Below are 14,470 nucleotides of genomic sequence, written 5' to 3' on the forward strand. Positions count from 1 at the left end.
AAAATCCATGTAAATGCTATCCCACTTCTTCTCTGGTATGGGTAGGGGCTGTAGTAAACCACCCGGAAAAGAATGTTCCTGTTTGTTTTGTTGACACACAGGGCATTCCCTAACAAACTGAAGCACCTCTGATTTGAGTCCTTTCCAAGTGAAGCGCTCTCTCACCTGCCGATATGTCTTAAAGAATCTGGGATGTCCTGCCATTGGTGAATCATGAAATGCCCTCAAAATCTTCTGCTTCATAGCAGACCCAAGTACTAAATAAATCCTTTCCTTGTAGATGATCAGATCATTTACGACAGTGTATCGACTATCTTGAATAGCTCCCTCAATAATGCTAGATGCCCAACTATCCTTAGCATATTCTGCCAAGATCATCTCTCTCCAATCATCCATGACTATCCCAACAACAAGCAAATGAGGCCTTCTAGATAAAGCATCTGCAACAATATTTTTCTTCCCTTTGACATAGGCTATGTCGAAATCATAGGCCTGTAATTTACTCACCCATTTCTGTTGCCTGTCATTAAGGTCCTTCTGTCCAAGGAAATGTTTCAAGCTATTATGATCCATTTTTACTGTGAATCGGCTTCCCACTAAGTACTGCCTGAACTTAGCTAGCGCGTGCATGATTGCTAGCATCTCTTTGTCGTAGATGCTGTAGGTTCTCTCCACACCTCGTAATTTTCTACTCTCATATGCGATGGAATGTTTGTCTTGCATGAGAACAGCTCCTATGCCCTCTCCCGAGGCATCACACTGCAGCTCAAAAGGCCCGGTGAAATCTGGAATGGCTAAAACAGGACATGTACTCATCAGCTCCTTAAACCTGTCAAAATAATCCTGAGCCCTCTCTGACCACTTGAAACTATCTTTCCGTGTCAAATCTGTAAGTGGTGCTGCTATCTGTGAAAATCCCTTCACAAATCTGCGGTAGAACCCACAAAGCCCGAGAAATCCCTTGAGTTGTGAAGTGTTCCTCGGTGGTGGCCAATCCAGAATGGCCTTGATCTTGTCTGGATCAACCCGAACACTTCCTGCACTAATAATATGCCCTAGATAGAGCAACTCTGTCATCCCAAACTCACATTTACTCATCTTGGCATATAATGACTCCCTCTCTAGAATACTGAGCACTGTATCAATATGCTTCAAATGTTCCTCCCAAGTACGGCTGTATATCAGTATATCATCAAAAAATATCAACACAAACTTCCTCAACTGATTTCTGAACACTCTATTCATACAGGACTGGAAAGTGGCAGGGGCATTTGTCAACCCAAAGGGCATGACTAAGAACTCAAAATGTCCATAGTGGCATCTAAAAGCTGTCTTCTCCACATCCACCTCTCTAACCCGTATCTGATAGTAGCCGAATCTCAAATCAATCTTGGAGAAGTAGCATGCACCATGCAATTCATCAATAAGCTCATCGATGCGCGGGATAGGGTATCGGTTCTTGATTGTCTTCTTGTTTAGCTTCCTATAATCAATGCACATCCTCATTGTACCGTCCTTCTTCTTCACCAATACTACTGACGAAGCGAAAGGACTTTTGCTTGGCTGTATGTGCCCCATGTCAATCAACTCCTTAATTGCCTTTTCTATTTCATCCTTATATCTCTTCGGATGGCGGTAAGGTGTGATGATAACTGGCTTAGCCCCTTCCTCTAATTCAATAACATGCTCGATTCCCCTATCTGGGGGTCTCCCTGGAGGTATCTCACCAAACACCTTAGTATGTTTGGTTATTATTTTTTGTACATCAGGTGGATACTCTAGTTTATGCTGCTCTGTCATCTCAGGCATTACTCTAAACTCTGCTGCCCACTGCACCTGATCATGTCTAAAGAAACTCTGCATCTGCTTGAGTCACACCACTCGAAGTCTCCCTTCTGACAAACCTCTGAGCACTATCTTCTTACCATTTGCCTCAAACCTCATTTCCGTTTTCTCAAGGTTAAATGTAAACTCTACCAGAGACTTCATCCAGTTCATCCCAAGCACCATATCCTGATCACCAATGTTGACCACAAAGAAATCTCCTGTCATGTCATAATCTCCCAAACGAAGCTGCAAGTTGGAGATTTTCTTGGTACATTCAATTTTGAAGCCATCGGCAACCATCACCTTAAATCCCCTATGCTCCTCTGTATGTAGCCCTCTGCGTGTCACAAACTTCTCATCAATGAAGTTATGTGTCGCCCCTGTATCAATGAGTGCCACAACTCTCTGTCCATCCAAGGTTCCCCTAACTCTGAAAGTGACGGCCTCCTGTATACTTGACAACTGAGCTATCGTGCTATCACTGCATGCTTCCTCCTGTGAAGAACTATCATCATCTCCATCTGATTCGGATGACTGCTCTGAATCTCCATCTACTGACTCTTCGGCTGAAAAGTACTCCATCTGCTTAGCTTTTGCTTTCAATGGACACTTATGTGACAAATCCCAAGGCTCTCTGCAATGAAAACAAAGCTTCTTCTTCTTGAGATCATTAAGTGTCTCATTGTCCAACCTCTTACTTTCCTCCTTAGTTGGCTGAACCTCTTTATGAAAAGGTTTCTTGTCCTTATCTTTCCTTGAAGGGAAACTCTTTGCCTGGAATTTATTTTTTGAAGATGAAGAGGAATCCATGTCACGAGCTTTCTTAATGGCTTCCTGCAAAGTGGGAGGGTTGAGAGCTTTAATCCACCCTCTCAACGGATCAGCTAACCCATCCATAAATAGAACTAGTATCCTCCGTTCAGATACATCTGTTACTAACACTGCAAGTTTCTGAAACTCTGAAATGTATGTTTCCAATGATCCCCACTGTTTAAGCTGAGCTAACTCCTTGAAATGGAGTTCTGGATCCTTCCTATCAAAACGTTCAATCAGCCTCTGTAAACTCCACATATGAGGTAATGTGTGCATGCCCCATAGTGACCATACCATGATGCCACCACTCGTGTGCTAACCCATCCAGATGAATTGTTGCATACTTAATAGCTTCTTCCTCGGGCATAGGGTTCAATTGAAAGTATGTGTCAAGCTTTTGAACCCAAGCTCTTGCTGTAGACTTTCTTGAGCCATCATAATATGATAACTCAAGTCTCCCTACTTTCTTCTGTAGCTCATAGCTCTGGTTCCTGTCATGTCCACGTGGCATATGTTTCATCCGCACATCCATATACTCCCTAAAGGTAATTGCAGCAGTAAAATCTGGCCCTTCGGCTTCTCAATCTCTCCTCAACTGGTCCTGTATATTAGTAATCTGGGGCTCTGGTACGAGCTGCTCTGGAGCTCTAGGAGGAAATGTAGGAATCATGGGCCTTGAACTCACTGTCCTAGCTTGCTGGGGTGCATGACCGAAATTGTTCCCAACTTGTTCATCTCCATTATGTGTCCCATCCTGATCATTTCCATTCTGATTGTTACCATTCTGATTATTTCCTCCACCCATGTTAGCATTCAACCCCATTTGACGAGCCATCATATGCATCATAAGATCCAATCTCTGATTTTGTTCCTGTGCCCTTTGTTCTGCTACTCGCTGACCCTGTACCAAGGTCTCTAATAACTGTAAGAATCTTTCCTCTCCAGGCTCTGGACCGGCATTCACGCCTCCACCTAATCTTGTATTCCTGTCATCTCGGTCACCCATATTGCTGTCTTGATCAAAGAATACCTCCGCTGTGTCTGTATGACTGGATTCTATACCCCCCTGTACGGATGAACTAGACTGTTTGCTTTGCAGGTCTGAACTCCTACTTTGTCTTGCTCTGGTATTGCGGAAATTATAAGGCCCCTGTCGCATGCTCAAACATAAATGCTCTGATTTTAGTGTTTTGACATTTCATCAAACACTTTCCCCTCTATCCGCCAGTTCCAAATTTCCTATAAGATCTCCACAGGATGGCAGGACTTATAGCTTTGATACCACTGTAATATCCTCCCCTGATTTGAACTTTGACTTGCAGAAATTTAACTTAAGGAATATCGTCAAACGCTTTGTATGCAAACTCATAAAGCTGATTTCCTCAATAAATTGCTTTCCAATGAGTAGATTTACGAACAACTATGAAGTGACATTAAAATGCATAATACACATCATAACATTTTCACAAACACTTGGCACACATTCAATAGTATATGAAAAATTTGGAAACTCTTTCAATCTGCTAATAAAGGGTGATTTTTAAATGTAGATGTGCACTTACAACTGCCTTAAAGGTTGCAACAACTATTCAGACTTGTATTCAACAATTATTATGCAAAATATCAAAATTTGACAGAAGAAACCTGAAATTAGTTGCCGTAGTATTTTGCAGACGTAGTCGGCCAGCCCTCCAAACTTCTAATCAGCCGGAAAAACAAGTAAACTTGATACCAACACTGTTCACGCCGTACTGTAGCAAACTACTGTTCATGCCGACTGTAGCAAAATACTGTTCATGCGGCACTATAGCAATAACTAACTTCAGATCTGCACTTCAAACCCTTGCAAATTTCTTTATGCAAACACCCCAAATGAAACCCAGTGTGTTTCTTGAAGTGAAAACACCCTTGATCCTCCTGACTGTGTCTTTCAACAGCGAAGAGAATGCTAGCAAAGAGGGATTCCGTCCTCCAAGCCCGATAATCAGATATCCAGCAACATAACATTAATCTTCATCCAAGCATACAAAAAAAAAGCTCTTCCATTTCTTTTATAGTGTTCTCACAAAAGCTCAATCCTTCGTTTTCTCAATGTGGGATAAAACATAACTCCCTTTATGTACCTTATGTCTCCAATGTGTTATAAAAATAAAGGGAACTCTTTTAATTTAAATATTTCCCACAAACTATAGTCTATGCATTAATAAAGTTAAATATTTAAATTTAACTTTATAAAATGGCTTTATCAATGCATAACAAATCTTATCAATGATAAATAAGTCTTCCTGTCGATTTTAAACAATTACCATCGACATACCACTGTGACTGAATGTCCGGCCATGTCCAAGATGACTTACTATAAATAGTAAGTATGCCCAAAGTTGCCTCAAAACCCCTCAGAAAGACCTGCGACCGAAACTGTCTAGGCCAAATGGCCTCTAAGCCTCTTTAATGTCCTAGTTAGCCTACGGGACTGTGGGGAAATAGGCTAACGACAACATCATGCTATGAATGCTAGAAAGGGGACATTACAACAGCGCCAGTGTTGCAGGACCTAGTAATGCTTCTCTACCAAATTCAGTTGTGATGGCGGGACCCAAAGAAAAGCTGCCGAAGTTTGAGGGCGATGGTACAGCCGACCCCATCTGAGATTGTAAGACATGTGAGATGATTTGGCAGGCAAATGGAATCACAGATGCCAACGAATGGGTCAGGCAATTTTCGGCAACCCTACGGGGTGTGGCGATTGATTGGTTCACTGATACAGATCCACAAAAGCTAAATAGCCAGGATAACATTAAAAGGAGTTCTTGGCGAAATTTAAACTCTTGCGGGATGATAATGAAATCGTAGCAGAGATTTTCAATACCAAACAGGGGAAGCACGAAACTGTCCGAGTCTATGCCATGAGATTAAAAGACTTAATAAACAAAATGGAAAGCAAGCCGGCGGACGAATTGCAGAAAAGATGGTTTGTGGACGGCCTACACTCGAAATTGCAGAGGAAAATGAAAATTGTGCCACCGTCGTCATATGTGGACGCGTATAACATAGCACTAGACCTTGAAAGTGAATAGAAGACAAAGAAGAAGAAGACTAGCTCCTCTGATTCTGATGACGACGAGCCTGCCGGAGATGATAGTAGCGACGACGAAGGCAACAACAAGAAGGTTCGTGCCCTACAGAAGGATATGGTTCGCATGATGAAAGAGTTTAAAAACATGCAGAAGGAGCCAAAAGGCAGTGAACTATGACGCACGGAGTGTAAGATCGACGGTCATACTAAAGGATCGTGTCCAAAGAACCAATTTTGTGACATTTGTCAGATCATGGGCCATTCCACAAAAGAGTGCCCCTTTAACATGAAGACAAGAGGATCTCCACAGGTGCTTCTCACATAAGAGGCTTCCTCGTCGGGAAGTAGCGGAAATACGAATAGCGCAGGTGCCACATCCAGAGGGTACAGGAATAATAACAGAGGGCAAAATAACAACAATACAAATAATAACAATAATAATGGGAGCCGAAGTTGAACTCAATATGATGCAAACGGACAGCCGATTGTTCAATGTCGAGCATGTAATTTGTGGGGTCATTTTGTGCGGGGTTGTACAGCGGTAAACACATCGAAATTATTATGCAGATGGTGCAGATTCGGCGATCACGAAGATTCCAAGTGTTCAAAGTCTGGAGTAAACTTGATCACTGTCGGCACGGATGCAGAGGAGGTTCTGGCAATTACACGGAGGCAAGCGGAGGAAAAGAGAAAATTGGGGGAAGTGCAGGTGGAAATTGCAAAGGCATCGTCAGCGGGGACATCTCAGTTGAAGGACATCACCGACACCTTGGCAAGGAATTTCGCAAAACAAAACATTGTACGACAGATCTTACAAACGGAGATATCAGTCAAGATAAGTGACCTCCTTCTCACAATGCCCCAGTTACGAACGACCATTTTGAATCATACATCGTTTTCAAAAGCAACGGAGGACACAGGAAGGGACAGTAGCGAAGTGATGACAATAGACCCAATGCTGCTGGCACTCACCTCCAGACGGCATCCGACGGTCGTCGAGATGGGGATTTTGGAAAATGTTCTGACAGAGACAATTTTTGACGGAGGGTCCGGCGTGAATGTGTTGCCGGAGGATACTTGGAAGAAGTTGGGAAAGCCGACGCTTTGGCCACCTACATTCCAGTTGTTGACGGCAGACCAGCATGGAATCAAATCGTTGAGAATCTTGAAAGTGCAATTGGTAACCATTGGTACGCAACCATTTTTATTGGATTTCGTAGTCATTCCATTGAAAAGAAAAGGATATGATGCTATTCTGGGACGGGATTGGTTGGTGGAAGCAAAAGTAAAACATGATTGGAAACGAAATACCCTATCAATGGAGGGCAGAGGCAAAAGATTCACAATTGACCTGCACACACAAATGGTCGGCGAGGAGACAACATCGTCAGATTCAGAAAGTGACGACGAAAGTGATGATGAAGGAAAGAAGAGAATGGAACCAAACGAAGAAAGAATATTGAGACTAGACGGAGGATCGAATGACGACGACCTAGACTCGGTGAATGGCCTTTACCATTGGCAAATAGAAGACTACGAACTCTTTCCAAGTTGTAATATGCTAAGGGTCGACAAAGGTGAGAAAAAAGAGGAAAATGAGTGTCCGGAAAAATACAGAGAAGCAAATGACGCAAAGGAGGTTACAACTGAAGAAGGGAAGGACATACAATAGAGACCTAGAAAAAAGAAAGTTCCCACTATTCGGTACACGGTGAACGGACCGCACAGGAGGAAAAGAGCGCATCGCACCATAAAATTACTTGAAGGGTACCGACAGCAAGGAAATAAGCTAGATGCATGACGACCGCAGGCATAGTGGGCGACGAAGGTAACACAAAACAGACATAAGGCGTGGCATGACAAACTCAGTAGGTTTCAGCCGGGGCAGTTGGTACTCAAGTACGACGGTCGAGATGAAATCAAACAGGAAAGGTTTAAGGCAAGATGGGTTGGACCATATTAGACTTGGGAGGTCGGCAACAATCAGGTGATAAAATTGGAGACATTGGACGAGCAAGAGGTGCCTCAGGTAGTGAACGGATTTAAATTGCAAATATATGGTGCCAGGAAGACTCTGTCGCTATCACAGAATGGCTAGTTGACTCCATCGTCGTTGCAGAATGGCGACGCCTGGAGGCAAAATTGAGGTGCTGTCTTTCTATTTTATTTTATTTTTGTCAAAAATTAAAAAAAAAGAAAAGAAAAAAAACAAAAAACGAAAAACAAAAAAAAAAGAAAAAAGAAAAAAAAAAGTACCAAAAAAAAAAAAAAACCTCTCTGGGAGGTGCTTCGCGGGCACTTGTTCGGAGGTCGACGGGAGGTGTCCCGCAGGCACCTGTCCGGAGGTCTGCGGGAAGTGTTTTGCGGGCACCTGTTCGGGGGTCCGCGGGAGGTGTTTCGCAAGCACCTGTCCGGAGGTGCTTCGCGGGCACCTGTCCAGAGGTCTGCGGGAGGTGTCCCGTGGGCACCTGTCCGGAGGTGCTCCGCGGGCACTTGTCCAGAGGTTCGCAGGAGGTGTCCTGCGGGCACCTGTCCGGAGGTGCTCCGTGGGCACTTGTTCGGAGGTTCTCCGCGGCAGCCTGTCTAGAGGTCCTCTTCCCGCTTGGTATTCACGTGCCTTGCGAAGACCTCTTTCAAGTCTGCGGATGGGTGAATGTTCACAATTTCAGTTGTTGTAAGCTTCTGTGGGAGAAAAAGAAAGATTAAGCCTTAGAGGTATTGTCGGTGTTTCGCACAGAACATGGCCGAGGAAAACAAAAGCGATGGAAGGAGGAACTTGTAGAGAGTTGGAACAGCAACAGACAAACAGAAGCAGGAGGGGTTGCTTAAAAATAAAGAAAAAAATAAAAATGACGACAGAGTCAAATTGTTCAGAATGAGTTACAGATGATGCCAAAGGGAAGGGGAAGCATCAGTGGTTGCCAGAAAGAGTGTAGAATCGGCAGAAAATGGCAGAAATGGTGTGTTCCGTGCAATTTTGTGTGGGTTTCAAAGTGCTAATTTGGTCTTGGCGGTGAGGCCACTCGCCCCCACCTTGTACTGCGACAGGGAGCGCACCTGGGGCGCTGCCCCAGGACCCCGCGGGGGCGTTGCCTCTCGACCCCGCCAGGGGTGTTGCCCCTTGGACCCCCAGTCGTTGCGGATATCAGTCGTAGGAGTCTGACCAGTTGAGAACAGTTGAAGTTCCTGCAGGCATGGACTTTCTGTGTACCAGAGGCACTGGGAGTAGGTGTTGGTCGAGAGGCTGTCTTGGTGGATGCGTAGAGAGCTCGAGAGGAGCTAATCATCCAGTTGGAGGCAGTGTTGTGATACTTACCGAGGAATTGGAAACAGAGAAAGCAACACAAGTGGCTATCAAGGTCAGCTTCATTGAGGAGGCAGAGTGTTGTGTTAGCAGAGGCTACAAGCACAGGACAAAGTGACAGTGATGTGTTAGAAGCAGATTTATTTGGTTGTAATTAGTCCGTTAATGTATTTTGTTTGTTAATTTGTTTCAGATATTTTGTGATTGTCGTCCGGAGACGACTTTTCTTTTTGGGGGGGATGGTGTCAACCGACTGGATGGTCCCGACGGTGTTTTTGTAGCCGACGGGTAAATAGTTTGTAGTGGATATAATGTTTGTGGCCGACGGACTCCTTTGGGAAGGTTCGGCGGATAGTATTTATATCCCATCTGGGATCATTGTAAATTAATCATCTACTATTACTGATATTATGAAGCATAATGTAGGTTTGGCATATGCGAATATAATTCTGCTATTCTGTTCCATTGTCTGTATGTGTTGATTTCTTTACCAGTACGGTAAACAACTTCATCAATTTTATAGGGAAGAATCACCATGAATTTTATAACAACTTGCCTAGCAATCTGGCTTGTGAGTACTAAACAAGTTTTGCAATTATGGCTAGAACATTTTACTCTTATCTTTCCTCAATTGTCCGGGTCTGAATGCATTGATGCTTCCTAGGCTTCAGTCTCACGATCCAATTAATTAAGTCCATTTTACAAAAAATATTTTTAGCTAGGACTTGTGCGTGCTTTAGAATTAACTTTTACTATGTTTGGATAGAATTAAGGTTAAAATTAAAACTTAAATTTTATATTTATATTTCTTTCTTTTCATTTATTTTATTCTCTTGCTCTAGGAATAACTCTTCCTATATCATTTCCAATTGATTGTTATTTGAGACTGGCACTCTAATCCTGTTTACCTAGTCCCCTTATTCATGAACACTAATATAGTTTAAAATTCAAGTTTAATTTATGTTTTCAAATAAGAGAAGGTTTTGCAATTCCTCACCTGGACCGTATCAAAGTGATTTGTTAATTTGTGTTTGGCTGCTTTTAAGTTTTCATCTCCAGTAAATCGTAATTCTAAAGTTGTTTGCATTATGTGAAGATACTGTATCATTCTGATATTACTGTTGGTTGACTGCAGGAAATTGGCTTCCGTTGTGATAAAATTCAAGGTGAATGCCGTGCTAAATTTGCATGCCACCTAGATTGTTTTGCTTGGGTCAAGCGTGACAGTTATCTACCACAAGGTAGCCAGGGCTTGAAGGTGCTAGTTCTGTCTATCAAAACACTGTAACTTCTAATAGTTAAATAGCTTTTTGTTAGAGTTTCTATATTATGTTTGGAAGGAGTTTAAATTTATAGAAATAGATCAAGACTTGCTCCAGATATTATTTAATCATTTGTGCTTGCTGAATGCATTTTATGCCCAGCCTGAAATTAAAATGGAATTTATCCTTGGCTTAAACTGTGCGAGTTTTCCTTTTTCATATATATGCCAAAATGATTTCTTTTTTGTTAATTGTAATTTTATTTCTGTGAACCTCCTTTTCTTTTCTCTTCAAGATGTCATGTCTTACTGTCTTGATGTTTTTAAATAGTGGGCATATTTTTATGTATCTTTCCTATGTTTGTGGTAGTAGTAACACTATAAACAGAAAAATTGTCATTGATTTTGGAGCTGCAGTTTTATTTTAAACTTGCAGAACCTCTTCATCTAGAAGTAGAACATCCCCGATCCAAACTTGGCAGAAAGTGTACGTTTCATTTTACACATGTTCTGGAAGGTTACTTGTTCAAACAATTTTATCTCAAGTTGCACTTTGCTTAACGGATAGAATGCACGATGATACCTTTTAAATTGGTAGTTTCATGAATCCTGATTTTGTTTTAAGATAGGATAACTATTCAGTGGATGTCTTGTTTGAGATTAAAATGGTGGGTATATGTTTAATACTTTAATCTGGTTTTGTCCTGTATTGTGCCTACCAGCTTTCCTCAGCACAATGAAAAACTTTCCACATGTTTTGAGTTTTTTGTTCTTGGTGAATTGTTGTCAAAGGAGATTCCTCCCATTATATTGAAAGAAAGTAATTTGATTACAACGACTTCCTAATTTTGGCTAAGATCATGATGTGAATGCCTTGAGTGATCTCTTGCAGTCTTTTGATCTGATCAGGAGAAAATAGATTTCATTGAAGTTTATAAAATAAGCATATGTTTGCAAGTTATTCGCTGCCAGTCTTTGCATTAAAGTGATGCCTGAATCATGTCTTTGCTCTTGCTTGCTGTTGAAATGCATCCCCAACCAGGCTTCCTTTTGAGTCTCTTCTCAAACCAGCAAGTGCCATCAATACCACAAACCTATAGACTCGATTCACTGTTCTGTTGATCACTCTTCTACCACATTCAAATTTGTTGAGTGATTTGTATTATGTTTAGTAGATGTATTCCTGTTTTAAGCTGTAGACAACGAATCAGAAATATGCAAGTATTATGTTTATCAGTGCTTAACATTTCAGATAATTGCCCTTGTGACTCTTTTCTTGCTTTTGTTGGGTATTTATTTGTTTTGCTTGCTTTTCTTGAATTGTTGTATTTTATTTTGAGTCTAGGATAAGTTTTCCTAGTTTGTTATATTACATCTGATGTACGTTCCAGCCTGTTGACTTATTCCTGGTCATTCATGGTTGTTAATAAAGTTTCTGCCTTTTTTTTTCTTTCTTTGCATTGTAATGCAGGCTGTTACAAAAGCAAAGTTAGGTTATGATCCATTGGAAGTAAATCCTGAGGATATGGTCCGCTTTGCAATGGAAGAGCCACAGGTCAGTCATAATGATACGCTTGAATATTCATGCCGATTTCTTGATTCACTCATTTTGTTTTTCACCAGTAGGAGTAAAAGATAATATTGCATTGCTATTTACATTGCTTGTTTAATTTATTTGTCAGTGTACTGTTTTTATTGCTCTCCGTTTCTGAGTGCCATGATATGTTCTTTTGATGCTTATTTTGTGCAGACAATGGCTTCCTATTCAGTATCTGATGCAGTTGCAACATATTACCTTTACATGACATATGTACACCCTTTTATCTTTTCTTTAGCAACAATAATCCCTATGCCTCCTGATGAAGTTTTACGCAAAGGCAGTGGAACTCTTTGTGAAATGTTGCTTATGGTTCAGGTGACTAATCTTTCAATGGCTTGAAATCTTTTATAAATTGTTCCAATCTAATTTAGGGATTACTTAAATCTAATCTAATTTAGGGATCACTTAAATCTATCAAGGTTTTGGAATATTCACACATTTAGAAAACTGAAATTCAATAATGTATACTTTTAAAGATTTTTTGTAAATGAAACGGCTATTGAAATAAGTACATTCCTGGTTGTTCCCTGCTGTTTTGGTACAACATTGGTTAAATCCAAGCTAGATCTTTTTAAGTGTTATAATGCTTAAATGCTTTCTTCAAGTCCTGGATTTTCATTCCAGAAAAATCTATTTATTTTCTTTAGTGATTTCATGCTTTTTGTTCACAGGTTTTTTGAAAGGTGCTTTGAGGCTTAAACATGGTTATTTGTGCTTTGGTGATCGTAATATAGGGTTTTGATGATATTATTGTTGGTTATTAATGTGTGAACCTTTGCAGGCATTCAAGGCAAACATCATTTGTCCCAACAAGCATCAATCTGAACCAGAAAAGTTTTACAATGGGCATCTACTTGAGAGTGAAACATATATTGGAGGCCATGTTGAATGTCTTGAAAGTGGGGTCTTCCGCTCTGATCTTCCTACAAAATTTCGTCTTGAACCTTCAGCTTATCAGGTGCCTTTCTGGTCAAAATTTCTTTTGAAAGAATATGTTTTACAGGAAATTTTCGTTGAATACTATGTTACCAAATTCTTCCTTGGCAAGCCCAAAGTCTGGTCCTTATCATTATTTTTTTGCTAAAGTCTGTCCAAATTCTGTTAGACGAACCCGACAAATTTTGCAGTTTCTATGGCGAATTGCCAAATCTGCAGCAGGACCCAGGCTGAATTTTACCAAAAAAATGGAATTTTTTTTACTCTTTTAAAGTTTTTTTTTGGTCTATCTTTGTCAATCCAATCCTCCAACCCTAAAATAGACCACAAAAAAGGCTACAAAGAGAAAACATATGCTATGTGGACTAAAACACACACACACACACACTCACACACACATATATATGGTGGTGTAAATTTCTATGTTGCTTTATTATTAGCATAGTGGTGTATGAACTTATTTTTTGCTGCATTCATACATACATACATACATACATACATATATATGTTTTTGTATGGATGAAGCCAAAATGAATTCAAACCCACCCCAAAAAAATCTTGAACAAATTTCCAACCCCAATCTCAAACCCAAATCTGAACTGGCAACTTAGATTGAATAAATAAAAATACTTCTAATAGAAGTTTCGAGACACGAGGATGCTATGATTTGTTTGTTACCTTCAATGTCTTTCTCTCTAAGTCATGTGGTTTTTGCTAGATTGGCAGCGGGGATCACTATTTCAATGAGCATGTTTGTACACTTGATGCCAAGGTGTATGTGTTTGGGAACAGACAATGTTAGCCATTGTTAGCTTTTGTCATCTTCAGTGCCAGACAGCCATATAAACTATGGACAGTGCATGTCCACAATTGGTTAACCAGAAGCTGTTGTGACATGCGTAGTTTGAATTTTATATATCTCTTAGCAACTATGTTAATTCAATATAAATTAATTCATGATGTACGTAACCTCTTTGAAAGTGGAGGGGGAATTCACAATGTAATCACACTCTTTGAAAGGAGCTCATGATAGGAGAGAGTGGTGAGCTTGATATTGCGATGCTTGTTCTTATTATGGCCATGGACTGAATTCATCTTAAATTTGATGAGTCTATTTGGTAGTTTGATCACAGATTTTGGCATAATTGCTTGAAGATTTCTTGTTTTAGAGCTAGTATTTGTAGATCTAGATTTTCCATATTTTGAGAGATGTCTTCAGTCATGGTGGGGATATGAATGTGATGGAAGAACATTTATATGATCAATTTTTAGAAATAGGGCACATATCTGTCTTGTAAGGTTGGAGTTATCCCATACAAGGTTAAGGTGAATATGCAAATTGCAAACTACTCAAAATGCCTTCTTGAGAAGGCTAGAACATACTCTTCTGCCATCCATAGGTTAAGTCACAAGGTTCGAATTCATGTTCATGTTCGTCGATTATAAAATTGGGATGAAATTCGGCAAGGGTAAAAATTCGGAAAAAGAATTGACATTAAATTGAATTAAATTGAACTTATATATATTTATCTATTTTTACATATAAGTAGTATATCCATAAAATTGTCAAAATAGTTTGACATTGCTAAATAATTAAACTAAATTACTTAATATTATTTTAAAATAAAATAGTTTTCTTATAAGTAACAATAT

General features: G+C 40.3%; 1 protein-coding gene across 1 annotated transcript in view; it reads left to right on the top strand.

Moving 5' to 3' along the window:
* The window catches only part of LOC149539209 (DNA polymerase epsilon catalytic subunit A-like), a 106,859-nt gene that overhangs the window by 37,281 nt on the left and 55,108 nt on the right, over nt 1–14,470 (top strand). The window contains exons 10-13 of the mRNA XM_089800543.1: nt 10,156–10,278; nt 11,753–11,836; nt 12,032–12,196; nt 12,663–12,839. Of these exons, the coding sequence (XP_089656669.1) occupies nt 10,156–10,278; nt 11,753–11,836; nt 12,032–12,196; nt 12,663–12,839 (549 nt within the window). The remainder of the gene's footprint in view (nt 1–10,155; nt 10,279–11,752; nt 11,837–12,031; nt 12,197–12,662; nt 12,840–14,470) is intronic.

Source organism: Cupressus sempervirens, chromosome 9 (genome assembly GCF_028749045.1).
Source record: "Cupressus sempervirens isolate cs-2001-9-10 chromosome 9, ASM2874904v1, whole genome shotgun sequence".
Classification (NCBI taxonomy): Eukaryota; Viridiplantae; Streptophyta; class Pinopsida; order Cupressales; family Cupressaceae; genus Cupressus; species Cupressus sempervirens.